General features: G+C 42.6%; 1 protein-coding gene across 7 annotated transcripts in view; it reads left to right on the forward strand.

Annotated features, from left to right (window-relative positions):
- ank3b (ankyrin 3b) overlaps positions 1–16,446 on the forward strand; it is an 813,000-nt gene that overhangs the window by 445,925 nt on the left and 350,629 nt on the right. For all 7 annotated transcript variants that reach the window (XM_078565894.1, XM_078565900.1, XM_078565892.1 and 4 more), the window contains exon 2: positions 4,589–4,690. In XM_078565894.1, coding sequence (XP_078422020.1) covers positions 4,589–4,690 — 102 coding nt within the window. The remainder of the gene's footprint in view (positions 1–4,588; positions 4,691–16,446) is intronic.

The following is a 16,446-nucleotide window of genomic DNA, read 5'->3' on the forward strand; positions in this document are numbered from 1 at the left end:
TTGAATACAAAAGTAGGGAGGTTATGCTTCAGTTGTACAGGGAACTGGTGAGACCACATCTGGAGTACTGTGTACAGTATTGATCACCTTATTTAAGGAAAGATGTAAATGTGTTGGAAGCAGTTCAGAGAAGGTTTACCAGACTAATACCAGGAATGTGCGAGTTGTTTTATGAGGAAAGGTTGTACAAACTAGGCTTGTATCCACTGGAGTTTAGAAGAGTAAGAGGCGATTTGATTGAAGCATATAAGATCCTGAGGGGTCTTGACGGGGTGGATGTGGAGAGGATGTTTCATCTTGTGGGAGAATCTGGAACTAGGGGTCACTGTTTAAAGATAAGGGGTCTCCCATTTGAAACAGAGATGTGGTGAAATTTTTTCGCTCAGAGGGTGGTGAGTCTTTGGAACTCTCTTCCTGAAAAGGTGGTGGAAGCAGAGTCTTTGAATATTTTTAAGACAGAGGTGGATAGATTCTTGGTAAGCAAGGGGGTGATAGGTTATTGGGGGTAGGTGGGTTGCAGATTTGAGGTTACTATCAGATCAGCCATGATCTTATTAAATGGCGGAGCAGGCTGGAGTGGCTGAATGGCCTACTCCTGCTCCTTCTTTGTATGACACTCCACTGAAGTACTAAAGGAGAGCTGCACTGTTGAAGGTGCTGTCTTTTGGATGAGACACTAGACCAAAGTCCTGTCTGGCCTTGCAGGTGAATGCAAAAGCTTTTTAAAAATGTATTCTTTCCTGGGATGTGGGTGTTGCTAGCAAGACCAGCACTTATTCCCTATCCCTAATTGCCCTTGAGAAGGTGGTGGTGAGCTGCCTTCTTGAACCGCTGCAGTCCATGTGGTGTAGGTAAACCTACAGTGCTGTTAGGGAGCAAGTTCCAGGATCTTGACCCAGTGACAGTGAAGGAACGGTGATCTATTTCCAAGTCAGGATGGTGAGTGGCTTGGAGGGGAACTTGCAGATGGTAGAGTTCCCATGCATCTGCTGCCCTTGTCCTTCGAGGTGTTAGAGGTTGCATGTTTGGAAGATGCTATCGAAGGAACCTTAGTGAGTTGCTGCACTGCATCTTGTATATGGTACACACTGCTGCCACAGTGCATTAGTAATAGAGGGAATGAATGTTTAAGGTAGTGGATGAGGTGCCAATCAAGTGGGCTGCCTTGTCCTGGGTGGTGTTGAGTTTTTTGAGTGTTGTTGGAGCTGCACTCATCCAGGCAAGTGGGGAGTATTCCATCACACTCCTGACTTGTGCCTTGTGGATGGCAGACAGGCTTTGGGGAGTCAGGAGGTGAGATACGTGCCACAGAATTCCCAGCCTCTGACCTGCTCTTGTAACCACAGTATTTATATGACTGGTCCAGTTCAGTTTCTGACCAATAGTAATCCCCAGAATTTTGATAGTGGCGGATTCAGTGATGGTAATGCCATTCAATATGTCAAGAGAGATGGTTAGATTCTCCCTTGTTGGAAATGGTCATTGCCCAGCACTTGTGTGGTGTGAATGTTACTTGCCACTTGTCAGCCCAAACCTGGATATTGTCCTGCATTTGGACATGGACTACTTCAGTGTCTGATGAGTCATGAATGGTGCTGAACATTGTGCAATCATCAGTGAACATCCTCACTTCTGACCTAATGATGGAAGGAAAGTCATTGCTGAAGCAGCTGAAGATGGTTGGGCCTAGGACACTACCCTGAGGAACTTATGCAGTGATGTCCTGGAACTGAAATGATTGACCTCCAACAACCACAACCATCTTCCTTTGTGCTTGGTATGACTCCAACCAATGAAGAGATTTCTCCCGATTCCCATTGACTGACTCCAGTTTTGCTAGGACCCCATGATGCTACACTTGGCCAAATGCTGCATTGATATCAAGGGCATTCACTCTCACCTCACCTCTTGAATTCAACTCTCTTGTCCATGTTTGAACCAAGGCTGTAATGAGGTCAGGAGCTGAATGGCCCTGGTGGAATCCAAACTGAGCATCAGTGAGCAGGTTATTGTTACGTAAGTACCGTTTGATAGCACTGTCAACAACCCCTTCCATCACTTTGTTTATGATCGAGAGGAGACTGATGGGACGGGAATTGGCCGGGTTGGATTTGTCCTGCTTTTTGTGTGCAGGACATACCTGGGCAATTTTCCACATAGCTGGGTAGATGACAGTGTTGTAGCTGTACTGGAACAGCTTGGCTAGGGGCACGGCAGGTTCTAGAGCACAAGTCTTCAGTACTGTGAGGTGGTGGTGTAGTGGTAATGTCACTGGACTAGTAATCCAGAGACCCAGGCTAATGCTTTGGGAACACAGGTTCAAATCCCACCAAGGCAGCTCATGGAATTTAAGTTTAGTGGAGCAAGCTCAAGGGTCCAGCCTCCATGTTCCCATATACTTTTGCCGGAATGTTGTCAGGGCCCATAGCCTTTGCAGTGTCCAGTGCCTGGAATGAATTCAATTGGCCGAAGACTGGCATCTGTGTTGCTGGGGGCCTCAGGAGGAGGCCGAGATGGACCATCCACTCGGCACTTCTGGCTGAAATGCTGAATCTTATATTTTGCAGTAATGTGCTGGGCTCCTCCGTCATTGAGGATGGAGATAATTTGTGGAACCTCCTCCTCCAGTGAGTTGTTTAATTGTCCACCACCATTCGCAACTGGATGTGGCAGGGCTGCAGAGCTTAGATCTGATCCGTTGGTTGTGGGATTGTTTAGCTCTGTCTATCGCATGCTGCTTCCGTTGTTTGGCATGCAAGTAATCCTGTATTGTCACCAGGTTGACATCTCATTTTTAGGTATGCCTGGTGCTGCTCCTAGCATGTCCTCCTGCACTCTTCATTGAACCAGGGTTGACCCCCAGGCTTGACGTTAATAGTAGACTGGGGGATATGCTGGGTCATGAGGTTACAGATTGTGTTCGAGTACAATTCTGCTGCTGCTGGTGGCCCACAGCATCTCATGGATGCCCAGTCTTGAGTTGCTAGGTCTCTTCGAAATCTATCCCATTTAGCACAGTGGTAGCTCCATACAACATGATGGAGGGTATGGGGGGCATATACACAACCTACCCAATGAAAGTAAATACTTTAAGCCAGTAAAGTTCCAAATTAATTTAACTGGGTTATTTGATTGGTAGTTTCAGTCGTTGAGGATGGTATTCCAACTCTTACGCAGCCTGGGTCTTGGTTGGTGATGGTCAGAATGATGTATTTAAACTTCATAAGATTTCTCCAGAATTGTGGTATTGGGAGTCAAGAAGAGAGTCTTTCTTGATGCCTTGGCAGGTGCCTGCATTATTTGATCCAGATGTAATTTGAGTTGTTAGAGGACAAGTGCATATCCAAAGTACAGCATTTTGTAAAATGTTTTGGATTTTTATGGAATAAAAATGACTGAAAGCACTTTCAGGTTCCCTAGTTTAATGCGGCATATGGCAGTGGTAACTTCTGTGGGCCTTGAGATGACTAAGCTAATGAAGTTGATTAACAGTATTATGCAAGGGGGAATGAGCCTTATTGTGAGACCAGTGTATTTTGTAGAAAGTATATACTTGTTGGATACTGCTTTCTGTCTCGCACATAACTATAGAAAGCTTTCCGTAACCAACTGAACTTACTGCATCACACACAATAGGCAATCAGAAATAGAGTTGGAATTGATCGCTATAATATGCTGCTTTGCTGTGACATTCTGAAATGCTTCTCTTTATCGACAAGAGAGCCTCAAACAATGTAGATTGGAACTGAACTAGTGATATGATAAATCACTTGAATATTTGTGAAGAAGAATCGGTATTCACTTGGGAGACATGCCCTCAGAGTAACTTCCAGCTGATGGATTGACTTGTTTGATATCTGTCGTTGGGCACGTACTCAGAGATTTTCAGTTTCAGTGAGAATATGGGTACTACCTTTATAACTCCCTGCTCCGCTGCAGCTTGCTTTGCTCTGCCAGATTTTCCTACTCCTCCCCATCAATTTAGCAATCCTGCTTCAACCCTCCTGCATCCTCCAGGTGTAGTCTATCTATATTTCTCTGATTTACCTTATGCCTCATTTTGTCTTGTGCTATTTTTGTTTCTGTGTTAACAATTTCTAACTCTCCATCCAATCACTTTACATCTCATTCTTACTCTTCTCTTGTCTGTGTGTGTCCCTCCTTTCCCTCGCTCTTTGTAGTTGTTCATTGTAATATCTCCCAGTTCTGATGAAGGGCCTATGCCTAAAATGTCCCGTATTCTTTTCTGTGCAGTGATTGGCTGACTTGCTGAGTGTTTCCAGAATTGTTTGTTTTTGTCTTTGGGCTTGATAGTGTTCTCCATCTGCAATGCAAACTGTCACTAGTGTGGATTACACTCCATGCATGAAGGTATTACACTGTATAATAATAATCACTGACTCCTATATGGGCTTTGGCTCCAGTTATATTCTAAAAGTTCTACTGAGGGCACAGGGGATAAAGTAGAGGCAAAACACAGAGTTGGTTGGAATTTCATCTGCTCACGTAAAGTAGAAAGTCTTGAGCAATAGGTTTGCAGTCAATTTTGCCCCATTAAATACCTCTTTTTATCCCTCTTTCTTTTTAGACTGACACCAATGCAAGCTACTTAAGAGCTGCTCGAGCTGGCAACTTGGAAAAGGCCCTTGACTATATCAAAGCTGGAGTTGACATAAACATCTGCAACCAGGTTTGTGCATTCTGCATCCACTTCAGCCTTAACCTTATATGACAGTTTTGGTTCATCATGGAAGTACCATAAGATCTGATGGATACGCTTTACATTCAAATTCCCACCTAACGGGACAGATTCAGAATGGCACATCCACATTTAGAAAATAGAAAGCTCACAGAATATGAAACTCATGAGGGTATGCAATTCATAGATCAGATCTCTCAGCATTTGATTATTAAAGACCACTCTGCTGTGATAGTCTTAGGCTTAATGGGACCACCAAGGAAGGAGAAGCCTTACTCGGGTAATACTATCTGCACGACATTATATAATACCTGTTCCCAGTGCTTCAACTAGAAATCTAACAGCGCCAGCCTTGACTCAGTGGTGCACTCTTACTCTGATCAGAAGGTTTTGGGTTCAAGTCCCACCTTGAGATTTGAGCAGAAAGACGAAACTGACAATCCACTGCAGAACTGATGAAGAGCTGCATAGCCGGGAGATACTGTCTTTCAGTTGAGAAGTCAAATTGGAGTCCTGTTTGTCCTCTTGCGTACGTAAAATATCTTGTGACATTGTTTGAAGAAAAGCATGCTACCAGTGACTACACTTCAAAGGTGTTGTATGGGCTTTGAAATGCGATGGGATATCTTGAGGTTGTGAAAGGCACTATATAAATGCAGGACGTATAGCATTTTCCCACATTCAGTGCTTAATGTGAACAATTTAACGTAATGAATTAACAGTCGTCATTCCGTGTCTCTAATTCTGCCAAATTGACCTTTTTTCAAAAATAACCTAGTATCTCTGACACAGAAAGAGGTTGGCAAGGGTGCTGGGGGATGTTCCAGATGTGTACTGTGGGTGAAGGACCCAGGATGGTGTAGTCAGGCCTATGACATGTGGTAAAGAGGGTGTTGTGCCCAGCATGTTCCCAGATGCACAAGATGATTATTGGTAACTTTGACCCAGGGCTATCTCAGTATTGAGGATGATATAGAAACCAAACTAGCAGAATATGGTTAGAGAGTGGTAAAAGAGATGGGCAGAGAGTAGTGAAGGGATGATGCTTTCAAAGACCTTTGAGAGGAAGTGGAGGTTGGACTTGGCACTGCAGCTTCAATCAGAGTAATTGAGTGTTGGCTAAGAGGGGGCAGTTTTAAAGTGGCAGTAATGATGTCTGAGGAAAGGGAGAGCTTGGCAAGCATTAGGCCAGAGTAGCTAGGCTCTGGGTTACAAGAGATTGGGACTGTGGAAGCAGATGATCCTGAAATAAATTCCTCAGCCTCCCACTTTCCTTCCTGCTTTCCAAAGGCTCATTTTCTTTGACTATAAATTAGCTGTGCAGTAGTGTCATGGTTATGTTACAGGAACATTAAGCCAGAGGCCTGGACTAATTGTCTCACCATTACATTTTAAAGATTTGATTTCTGCTTAAAAATCAAGAAACAAAATGCTGATACCATTAAAAGTGACTTTGAAGCTGTTGGATTATTGTAAAAACCCAAGTGGTTCACAAATATCCCTCAGAGAAACCTGCTGTCCTTACCTGATCTGGCAAGTATGTAACTCCAGTCCCACCAAAGTGTTTAATTCTGAAATGACAAAGCAAGCTGCTCAGTTGTAGCAAACTCAAGGCAACCAAGGATAGACAATAAAAGCTGGCTTTGCCAGTGACACTCGCATCCTGAGAGACAATTTTAAGAAAAAAACTCCCCTTTTCACTTCTTGTTTGGGCTTAACCCTTTTTCCTGTGAATTGCTTGAAGGTTTCTGTTCCTATAAAGCATGCTACAGCTTCAGGCCAGGATAGGGAGAGGTGATCCTGTTTGCAGTGGGCTGTCAGGACAGTAGTGAGTCACATACACTCAAAGCTGCAGTTTCAAATTTAAGAGCCATAGAAGTGGATATTTTACCATGAATATGGTCAGGAAGTGGAGTTTGAAGTATATGGAAGTCACTGCCACAAAGTACACACTGGAACGACTTGAGCAAACTACAATACATTTTGTGCCAGTTCTGTTTTTACCTTTTAGGAGAACAGGTATCGGTCAAATTATGTTTTATACTTGATTTATTATTCATGCCCAAGTCCCTTGTACTTGGTTAACTCAATGTTGTCCTGACTGACCTTCAATCCTCCAGCTTCTCTACACTTTAGCTCCTCCAAAACTCTGCTGCCTTTATTCTATTCCATACCAAGTATTACATATGTTATGATCCCTGTAGAGACCGATACCTTTAAAGAGATATGAATTCCCCAGCAATGGAAAGAATCACAGGACAATATTTCACATTTTAAGACTTGTACTGTAATAAACAGGTTAAATTCAACATAGACTGAACATTACTGAATAGGCAACTAACACACCTGCCCATTAACTAATTGACACAAGCAAAAATGCTTTATATCACATTTATACATTATGCCCCACACTCGGCAGATATGTAGCCTTGTAGATTAAGTCCCAAACTTCTCCCTGCTTTCCAACAGGGCCCATTCTCCCTGTCACACCAGAGCAAGTCTTCCAGTATCTTTGAAAGTCCCTTCACTCAGTCGTCTGAATATCACCGGACTGATTTTCAGTATCAAGGCACGTTCTGGCGACTGCTTGGTCCTAAATCTCTACAAGTCCCTTGTCTTCAAACAGGGAATCCGTTCTCACTAGCATTCTGTTTCATTGTTAACAAAAGTTTCTTCCTCTGTTTGGAACAGCAGCAGCTGATACTCTCCTGTGTCTCTCTAAGTCTGAAAGACTGTGTCCGGAAAGATCAGCTGCCCCCTTTTGTGCCAAGATCTGAAAACTGGCATTTGAGTTTCTATTGGTTTCAGCCTGGGCCTCTTTACCCATGACAACCAAATCAAGTGGGCCTGTCTCCAGGCAGCGTTCAGTGTGCTTTCAACATCCCCCATTTCAAGACATTCTGCTTTACATTTAAGTCCAAATCATTTATGTACACCACAAACAGCAAGGGCCCCAGCACCGAGCCCTGTGGAACCCCACTGGAAACAGACTTTCAGTCACAGAAACATCCTTCTACCATCACCTTCTGCTTCCTGCCTCTCAGCCAATTTTGGATCCAATGTGCCACTTTGCCTTGGATCCCATGGGCTCTTACTTTCTTGTCCAGTCTGCCATGAGGCACCTTATCAAAAGCCTTGCTCAGGTCCATGTAGGCAACATCAAATGCATTACCCTCATCAACACTCCTGGTTACCTCCTCATAAAAATCGATCAAATTTGTCAAACATGACCTTCCCTTAACAAGACAACCAATAATCGAAGATTGTTTCATGGTCACTATCACTGAAACTAGCTTAATATTCCAGATTTATTAACATGTCCCAAAAGCATTAGCCTGGGTCTCTGGATTATTAGTCCAGCGACATTACAACTTCACCACTGTATCCCCTAAATGTTCCTTGTATGAGTACAGCCAAGTTTCATGCCTTTTAAAAAATATTCTGCTTTTCTACACTTAATACCAAAGTCCCCACTTCACACTCCATAATGTCATCTTGTTGCCCACCCCCTTAAACTGCCTATATCTCTTTGCAGCCTCTTTATCCTCCTCACAGCTTGCATTCCAATCTGGCTTTATACTGTCAGCAAACTTAGATACATTGCTCTCTGTCTCTGCGTCGAAGCCACTAATATAGACTGTAGATGGCTGAGGCCCTATCAATGATCCTGAATATTTAAGGGTATTCAGCTGGGAACTGAAAATTTAAGGGCATTTGACATTTCAGAAGAACAGGGAAAAGGAAGTAGGGTAGGTCTGTCAATAAGGGAGGAGATCAGTATGGTAGTGAAAAGTGATCTTGGTTCAGAGGATCAACATGTAAAATCAGCTTTGGTGGAGATTAGAAATGGCAAAGGCCAGAAGTTGCTGGTGGGAGTGGTTTATAGGCCCCCCTGACAGTAGCTACACTGTAGGATGGAGTATAAATCAAGAACAAATGGGGACTTCTAAGAAAGGTACTGCAATAATTGTGGGAGAATTTAATCCTCAGATTAAATGAATCAAATTGGCAAAGGCAGATTGGGGGATGAGTTCATACAGTGTATTCAGAACAGTTTCGTAGAACATTTTGGAATAAACCAGGGAACAGGTTATTTTAAACCAGGTAATGTGTAAAGAGACAGGATTAATTAATGACCTCATAGTAAAGGATCTTCTAGGTAAGAGTGATCATAACATGGTAGAATACACATTCTGTTTGAGGGTGAGAAATGTGGGTCTGAAACTAGTGTCTTACCCTTGCAGTTACCATTGTATAAGTTTATGATGACAGAGTTGGCTAAAGTGGAATGGGAAAATGGGTTTAAAGGTAAGTCAGTAGAGAAGCTATGGCAGATATTTAAGGAGATATTTCACAGCTCTGAACAAAGATATATTCCATTGAGAAAGAAAGACTCTACAAGCAGGATACAGCATCCATGCTAATAATGGAAGTTAAGAATGGTATAAAATTGAAAGGAGAGACACACAATGCTGCAAAGATTAGTGGCAGGACAGAAATGGGGAAAATTTAAGAAACCAGCAAAGCATGACCAAAAAAATAAATAGATAAAAAGGGAGAAATTGGAGGATGAGAGAAAACCAGCAAGAAATATTAAACAGACAGTAAAAGCTCCTACATGTATAGAGAAAGGAAAAGAGTAGTGAAAATAACTGTTGCTACCTTAGAGAATGAGACTGAGGAACTAATGATGGGCAACTGGAAATGGCAGAGACTCTGAGCATGTATTTTGTATCTGTCGCTATGGTAGAAGACAAAAAAAGCATCCCAAGAATAGCAGAAAAGCAAGAGGCAAAAGGGAGGGAGGATTTTAAAATAATCTCAATCACTCCAGAGAAGGTACCAGGAAAACTAAGAGGGCTAATGGCTGACAAGTCCCCTGAACCTGATGACCTGCATCCTAGGGCCTTAAAGGAAGTGGCTGCAGAAATATTGGATGCATTGATTGTAATTTTCCAAAACTCCCTAGATTCTGGAAAGATCCCAGTGGATTGGAAAATTGTAAATGTAATGCCTCTATTCATGAAAGGAGGGAGGCAGAAAGTAGGAAACTTTGGACAGTTAGTCTAAAACCTGTCAGTGGGAAAATTCTAGAATCCACAATTAAGTAGGTAGTAGCTACGTTCACATTTAATAAATTTATTAGACTACTTTGAGGATGTAATATATAGGATGGATAAAGGGGAACCAGTAGATGTAGTGCATTTGGATTTCCAAAAGGCGTTTGGTAAGGTGCCACGTAAAAGGATGCTGCACAAGATGAGAGGTCATAATGTTGTGGGGGGGCGGGGGGTGGGGGGTGATATATTAGCATGGATGGAGAATTGGCTAAATAACAGTTAGCAAACAGTTGGGATAAATAGGTCATGTTCAGGTTGGCAAAATGTAAATAGTGGAGTGTGACAGGAATCAATGCTGGGACCACAACAACTTACAATCTATATTAAAGACTTGGATGAAGGGGCAAACTGTTTTCTAGCCTTTTTTGGACAAATATGGTTAAGATAGAAAGCTGTGAGGATGATACAATGAGTCTGCAAAGGAAGATAGATAGGTTAAGTGAGTGGGCAAAAATTTGACAGATGGAGTATAATGTGGGGAAATGTGAGGTTGTCCACTTTGGTGTGAAGAATGGAAAAGCAGAATGTTATTTAAATAGAGAGAGACTGCAGAATGTTGTAATACAGAGGGATCTGAGTGTCGTTGTGCATGAATCACAAAAAGGCAGCATGCAGGTACAGCAAGTAATTAGGAAGGCAAATGGAATGTCAGTCTTTATTGTAAGGGGGATGAAGTATAAAAGTAGAGAAGTCTTGCTCTAGCTGTACGGGGTGAGACTGCAGCTGGAATGCTGGGTTCAGTTTTGGTCACTATACTTAAGGAGGATAAACTTGCATTGGAAGCATTTCAGAGACGGTTCATTAGACTAATTCCTGTGACAAAAGGGTTGCCTTATGAGGAAAGTTTGAACAGGTTGAGCCTATAGTCATTGGTATTTAGAAGAGTGAGAGTTGATCTTATTGGAACAGATAGAATTCTGAGGGGGTGCTTGATAGGGTAGATGCTGAGAGGATGGTTCCCTTTGTGGGGGAATCTAGAATGAGGGGACACAGTTTAAAAATAAGGGGCCTCCCATTTAAAACAGAATAAGGAGGAATTTCTTCTCTGAGAGTGGTTAGTCTTTGGAATTCTCTTCCACAGAGAGCAATGGAGGCTGGATCATTGAATATATGCCAGGATGAGTTGGACAGATTTTTGATAGACAGGGGACTCGAGTTATGGGGGTTTTAGCGTGGTTTGTCATGTGTGAGACATTTCCTGTTGCGAGCTTTCTTTTACACAGGTAGGCACGTACAATATTTGGGCTTCTTTTACTAGAACATGGGGACAAGGTCATCTAGATTTTTATTATAGGAAATGTTCCTGAAAGGCACAGTGGCCCCCATGCTAATGAACCTGTCAGTGCTGGATACCCATTGCCCAACTTTGGTAAGGTTGTACCAGAATGGGGCTTGATAGCTAAGTATTCACTGTCACTGCAATCAACTTCCCTTACACCACATACTGTACTGAATTCACATTCATCATAAATGTATTCTTTGTTTAAATTTGTTTCCAGTCAAGGTGAAAGGAAGCACTGTGAGCATGTTCAAAATATTTTCTCAAAGCAACAGCAACTTGTATTGACACAGCACCAGCTTTAAGATAGACAGATATCCTAAGTTGTTTGACATGAGTGTAATGAGGCAAAAAACCTTTGAGTAGCTGCAGCACGAAAGGAGGCCATTCAGCTCATCATGTCTGTGTTGGTTGTCTGCAAAGGCAAATCGGCTAGTCCCAGTCGCCACCTTTTTCCATTTTTCTTCAACTAATTTTCCGATTCCCTTTGGAAAGACACAATTGAATCTGCCTCCACCACACTCAGGTTCTGGAATGTACTGCCTCCAAGGACTAGCTGCTTAAAAAAAGATTTTCACCATGTCACCATTGCTTCTTTTGCCATTCATCTTAAATCAGTGTCCTCTACTTCTTGACCCTTCCACCAGTGGAAGCAGTTTCTCCCTATCTACTCTGTCCTGGCCCCTCATATTTTTGAACACTGTTGTGACCATTGCTGATGTTAATTGCTGTGTAGACCAATACCAGAGGGAAACTTGGCTTATGGGCCACAACCTTTTTTTTTCAATTCTGAAGCTGAGAAAACGATGTACCGATCTCAGCATTAAGAGGTCCAGTAACACTTAAGGGATTTTAAAAATTAAAAGTAAAAGTTTTATTTAACAATAATAAAAGAAAACTTAAGCACGCAAGATTACAGTTACACAATTAAGGTTAGTCTTACAAAACAGCCCCTAAAAGCTCTTTACTTGGTCAAACCCACAAGTAAACACCTTCCAGGCAACACTTCCTTATAGATGTTTAACTATAAAATCCAGTAATATTACACAAGGCAAACTGCTGTAGCTTCAATAAAGGCATACCACATGACCTCTACTCTCATCCAATCTGCGGTGGAATCCACTTCAGAATAAAACTGCTTGTTACAACCCAAGACTTTTCTGACTTGACAGAATTGTTGATTCAAACTGCACCTCCTCCCAGCCCATAGCTAACAACTCCCAGCTCTGCTCCAGCTGTCTCTTTCCTAAGCTCTTCACAGTAACTCTAAAATACCTGTTTCCCCCTTTCCTCTCCGGTTCCATTATTTTCATATTTCTTTGAAACTCAAATTCTTGCAAATATAAAATCTTTTATGTCTCTATCTTGTCCTTGCTTTCAGGTCAATAAAATATAATATCTCCACTACTATTTACCTATGGTACTCCTGCAAGATTCAAACATGTTTCTTGATATCTCTGATTCCCCTTTGACATTTAAACAAACTCTCAATTTATCTAAAAATGCCAATGTTAGATTTAACCTACTTACATGTACCTCAAACTTAACACCTCTACTAATTTAATGTTTAAACCACACACCCCCAGACAACCTAACTCTTATCAATCCCTTGCCAAGCTTAATTAAATCGCACACACAGTCACCCAGTCTTCTTTACAAAATAACACAATATTCCCCAAAAACATTTTTTAAAAGTAACATCCATTCTCACAACACCTCTATCAAATGTCTCAATCTACTTTTCTCCAAGGAGAACAACAACAGCAACAACTTATAGTGTCTTATATAGTGCCTTATATAACAACTTATATAGTGCCTCTAACATAATGAAATGTCCCAAGGTGCCTCACAGGAGCATTATAAAACCAAATATGACATCGAGCCACACAAGGAGATATTCGGTCAGATAATCAAAAGCCTGGTCAAAGAGGTAGATTTTAAGTAGTGCCTTAAAGGAGGAAGACAAAGTAGAGAGTGGGAGAGGTGTAGGGATGGAAACCCAGAGCTTGGGGTCTAGGCAACTGACGGCACAATAGTGGAACAATTATGACTGGGAGTGTACGAGAGGATAGAATTAGAGCAACACAAATATCTCAGATGGTTGTAGGGTTAGAACAAAGAACAATGAAAAGTACAGCACAGGAACAGGCCCTTCAGCCCTCCAAGCCTGCGCCGATCATATTGCCCATCGGTTGGAGGAGATTAAAGAGATAGGGAGGGGCTAGACCATGGAGGGATTTGCAAGGATGAGAATTTGAAATTCTTGACCAGGAGCCAATGTAGGTCAGCGAGCACAGAAGGATGATGATCTCTTTCATCATCCAGGGAGACCTGGCTTTGGTTGTCCTACCTTTCCTCATCAGGGGAATGTACCTCGACTGTACCTGAACAACCTCTTCTTTAAATGCAGTCCATTATTCTGTTAAAGTTTTGCATCAATCTTTGAATCCAACAGTGTTGCCTGCCAATCTTTCATTCCAACTCATGTTTGCGTTGATCACTCCTTTCCTGAATTGGAAGATGATCAGTAAATTTCTTTTGTCTTTATTCAGCAATCCTACACTCCCAGTGTGGTGCTCAATTGGGGCAGAGTTCGGACAATCAGAGCAGTGATTATAGCTGGTCTCTGACCCATGCTTCCACCAACTCGGGCCCAGCATTGGGAGCATCCAATTTATTCTTTTGCTTGTAGGAGACAGTGCGCTGGATTTAATGTGGGCAAAGGAGTTCTCACCCACCAGCTGGAGAACCGAAGGAGACCCGTGTCACTTCCATGGCAGTGGCCTGACAAAATTAAGTGCCCGTCAGGCAGTAACTTGCCAGTGTTGAGCCTTCCCAGGGATTTAGGGGAGGTGGTGGCGTAGTAGTAATGTTACTAGACTAGTAATCCAGAGGCCCAGGCTAATGCTTGGGACACGGGTTCAAATCCCACCATGGCAGCTGATGGGATTTACTTTCAAGCAATAAATCTGGAATATAAAAGCTAGACTTGTAATGGTGACTATGACAACTATCATGATTGCGACAAATGCTGGCTTTGCCAGTGATACCCAGATTCCATGAAAGAATAAATAGAAAAATTAATTATGACCCTGGGGACGGAAATCCCACCCCCAAGAGATGCTGGCAGCTCTCCATTGCTGGCAATGCCGCAGGGAGTGATGGCTACTGCCAGTAATACTCTCAGGACTTTACCAGGGATCCCTGGACACAAGTAAGTGAGAGCATGAATGGTGTCACCGGAGTGGGGATTGGGGGGTGGGGGGGGGAGAGATGTGGTGGTCGAAGGCAAGGGCTGGAGAATGGCTTTCAGTGGCTCCCCCCTTTCCCATGCCAGATACCTTGATTGGGCATAGAGTTCCTCTCAGTAAGGGACCCCCCTCAACGAGGCCACAGGCAAACCCAACAGGGTTTCCTTCAGGAGACATGAGAGAGCTGCCATGTTATCTCTGATCCACCACGAAATTCCGGTGGGCTTAGGGATAATTGGTGGCAAGTAGCTTGTTAATGAGCCATTTGACATCTCGCCACGATCGGACGATTTGCGCACCTCAGCCCCTTCTTGCCTCGAGCTTAATTGCGGGAGGTTTTCCCATCGACAGCAGACTGATGTACGGCCTTCCATTTGATTTAAGGGGCCCGCCCAACATGTTTCCCGCCACGATGAGCTGGATTAAATTATTCCTATATAACCGCTAATATACACCAAGCATCATTCAGAAGAAATCAGCTTTCCTGCTTACAATGTTGACCTTTATTTATATTAAAGTGTCTTCACCATCATTTCCACTGTCTTACCAGTTGTACTGCCTAACAAGAGCTTACAGGATCAATTGATAACGTTGGTGTATCTCAGAAATTGCTGTGTGACCGGATTTTCCTCAGTGCCATTGTAGGTGTGTCTTACAATCTGGAGTTCGATTAAGTTACATGTTCATGTGTTGTAGAGATCCATAGGTTGCTGACCAGAAATGTTACAGCTTCAAAGGGAAGAGGGTGGGGGTGGCTATTTAGGACTTTGAGAAGAACCAGAAGAGAGTCACGTCTGCAATGGCATTTTGCAGTACAAACTACATCAATGGAGAACAATGAAAGTGGTTTGCCAAATACCCTGCCTGTGACTGTGAAACCCTTCAAACTCAGTGCCAAGGCCTCTAATGAGTAAAACACGGTCAAACAGCTATTTTGTGGTATGCCAATCTTGTAGATTTGACGTGTGAGCACTAGTTAGGCAAGTGAGTAACTGGGAATACAGTTTACTCTAAATACAGGATAACATTCTAAACAGCAGGCCCATCCATGATACAAGTGGCTATTTGAAAAACAGAAGTGAACATAAACATGGCACTGTCAAGCTTCCACTGTAGATGTGGACCTTTCTCTCCTGGGACACTGTGCATCAGAAGAATAAAAGGAATGAAATAATACTTAGCATATTTATACTTTCTTCCAAGCGAAGAGCCTTATATTTCATGCTGACACTCGTAGGGAGACAGGCTTTGCTAGAAACTGGTATTTAGAAAGCTGCTTCAATGTAGAATACATATCAACACATTTTTACAGATATAAAAAGAGTGGATGCCAAGCTAAATGGAGGGGGAGGTTAGAGGGGTGACTGATAGCTTGTTCAAAAAGATCTGCTTTGAAGTTCTTAAATATAAAAAGTCGAAAAATGTTGAGAATAGAGCTCTAGAGAGCAGGGCCAACTCACTAGAAACCCCCACCGCCAAAGGGCTAATGAGGGGGATGGAATTTTACTCAAAAGGCTCATCTCTGTGGAGTAGGCGTGGGAGGGTGATGTATGATTGGGGGGATTTGCAGAAACAGAAAGGGCTGAGATCATGAAGGAGTTAGCAATGAAAATGAGGATTTTTAAGTTGAATATATTGGGTGAAAGAGAGCCAATGTGGGTCTTTTTTAAAAAAATTTATTCACAAGGTGTTGCTGAAAAGGTCAGCATTTATTGGCCGCCCTGAATTTCCATCAAAAAGATTGTGGTGAGTTGTCGTCTTGACAATTGAATGGCTCGCTGGACCATTTCAGAGGGCAGCTCAGAGTCACATATAGGCCAGATGTAGGAACATAGGACTTAGGAGCAGGAACAGGCTATTCAGCCCTTTGGGCCTGCTCTGTCTTTTGATAAGATCATGGCTGTTCTGGTTCTGGCATGAACTCCACTTGCCTGACTTCCCCCCCATAACCCTTGAAGCCCTTGTCTATCAAGAATCTATCTAACTCAGCCTTGAGTAAATTGAGAACAGAATTCCACACACAAACAACTCTCTGAGAGAAACATTTTCTCCTCCTCTCCATCTTAAATGGAAGACCTCTTTTTCTTAAACTGTGTC

This window comes from Cetorhinus maximus, chromosome 20, assembly GCF_964194155.1.
Source record: "Cetorhinus maximus chromosome 20, sCetMax3.hap1.1, whole genome shotgun sequence".
Classification (NCBI taxonomy): Eukaryota; Metazoa; Chordata; class Chondrichthyes; order Lamniformes; family Cetorhinidae; genus Cetorhinus; species Cetorhinus maximus.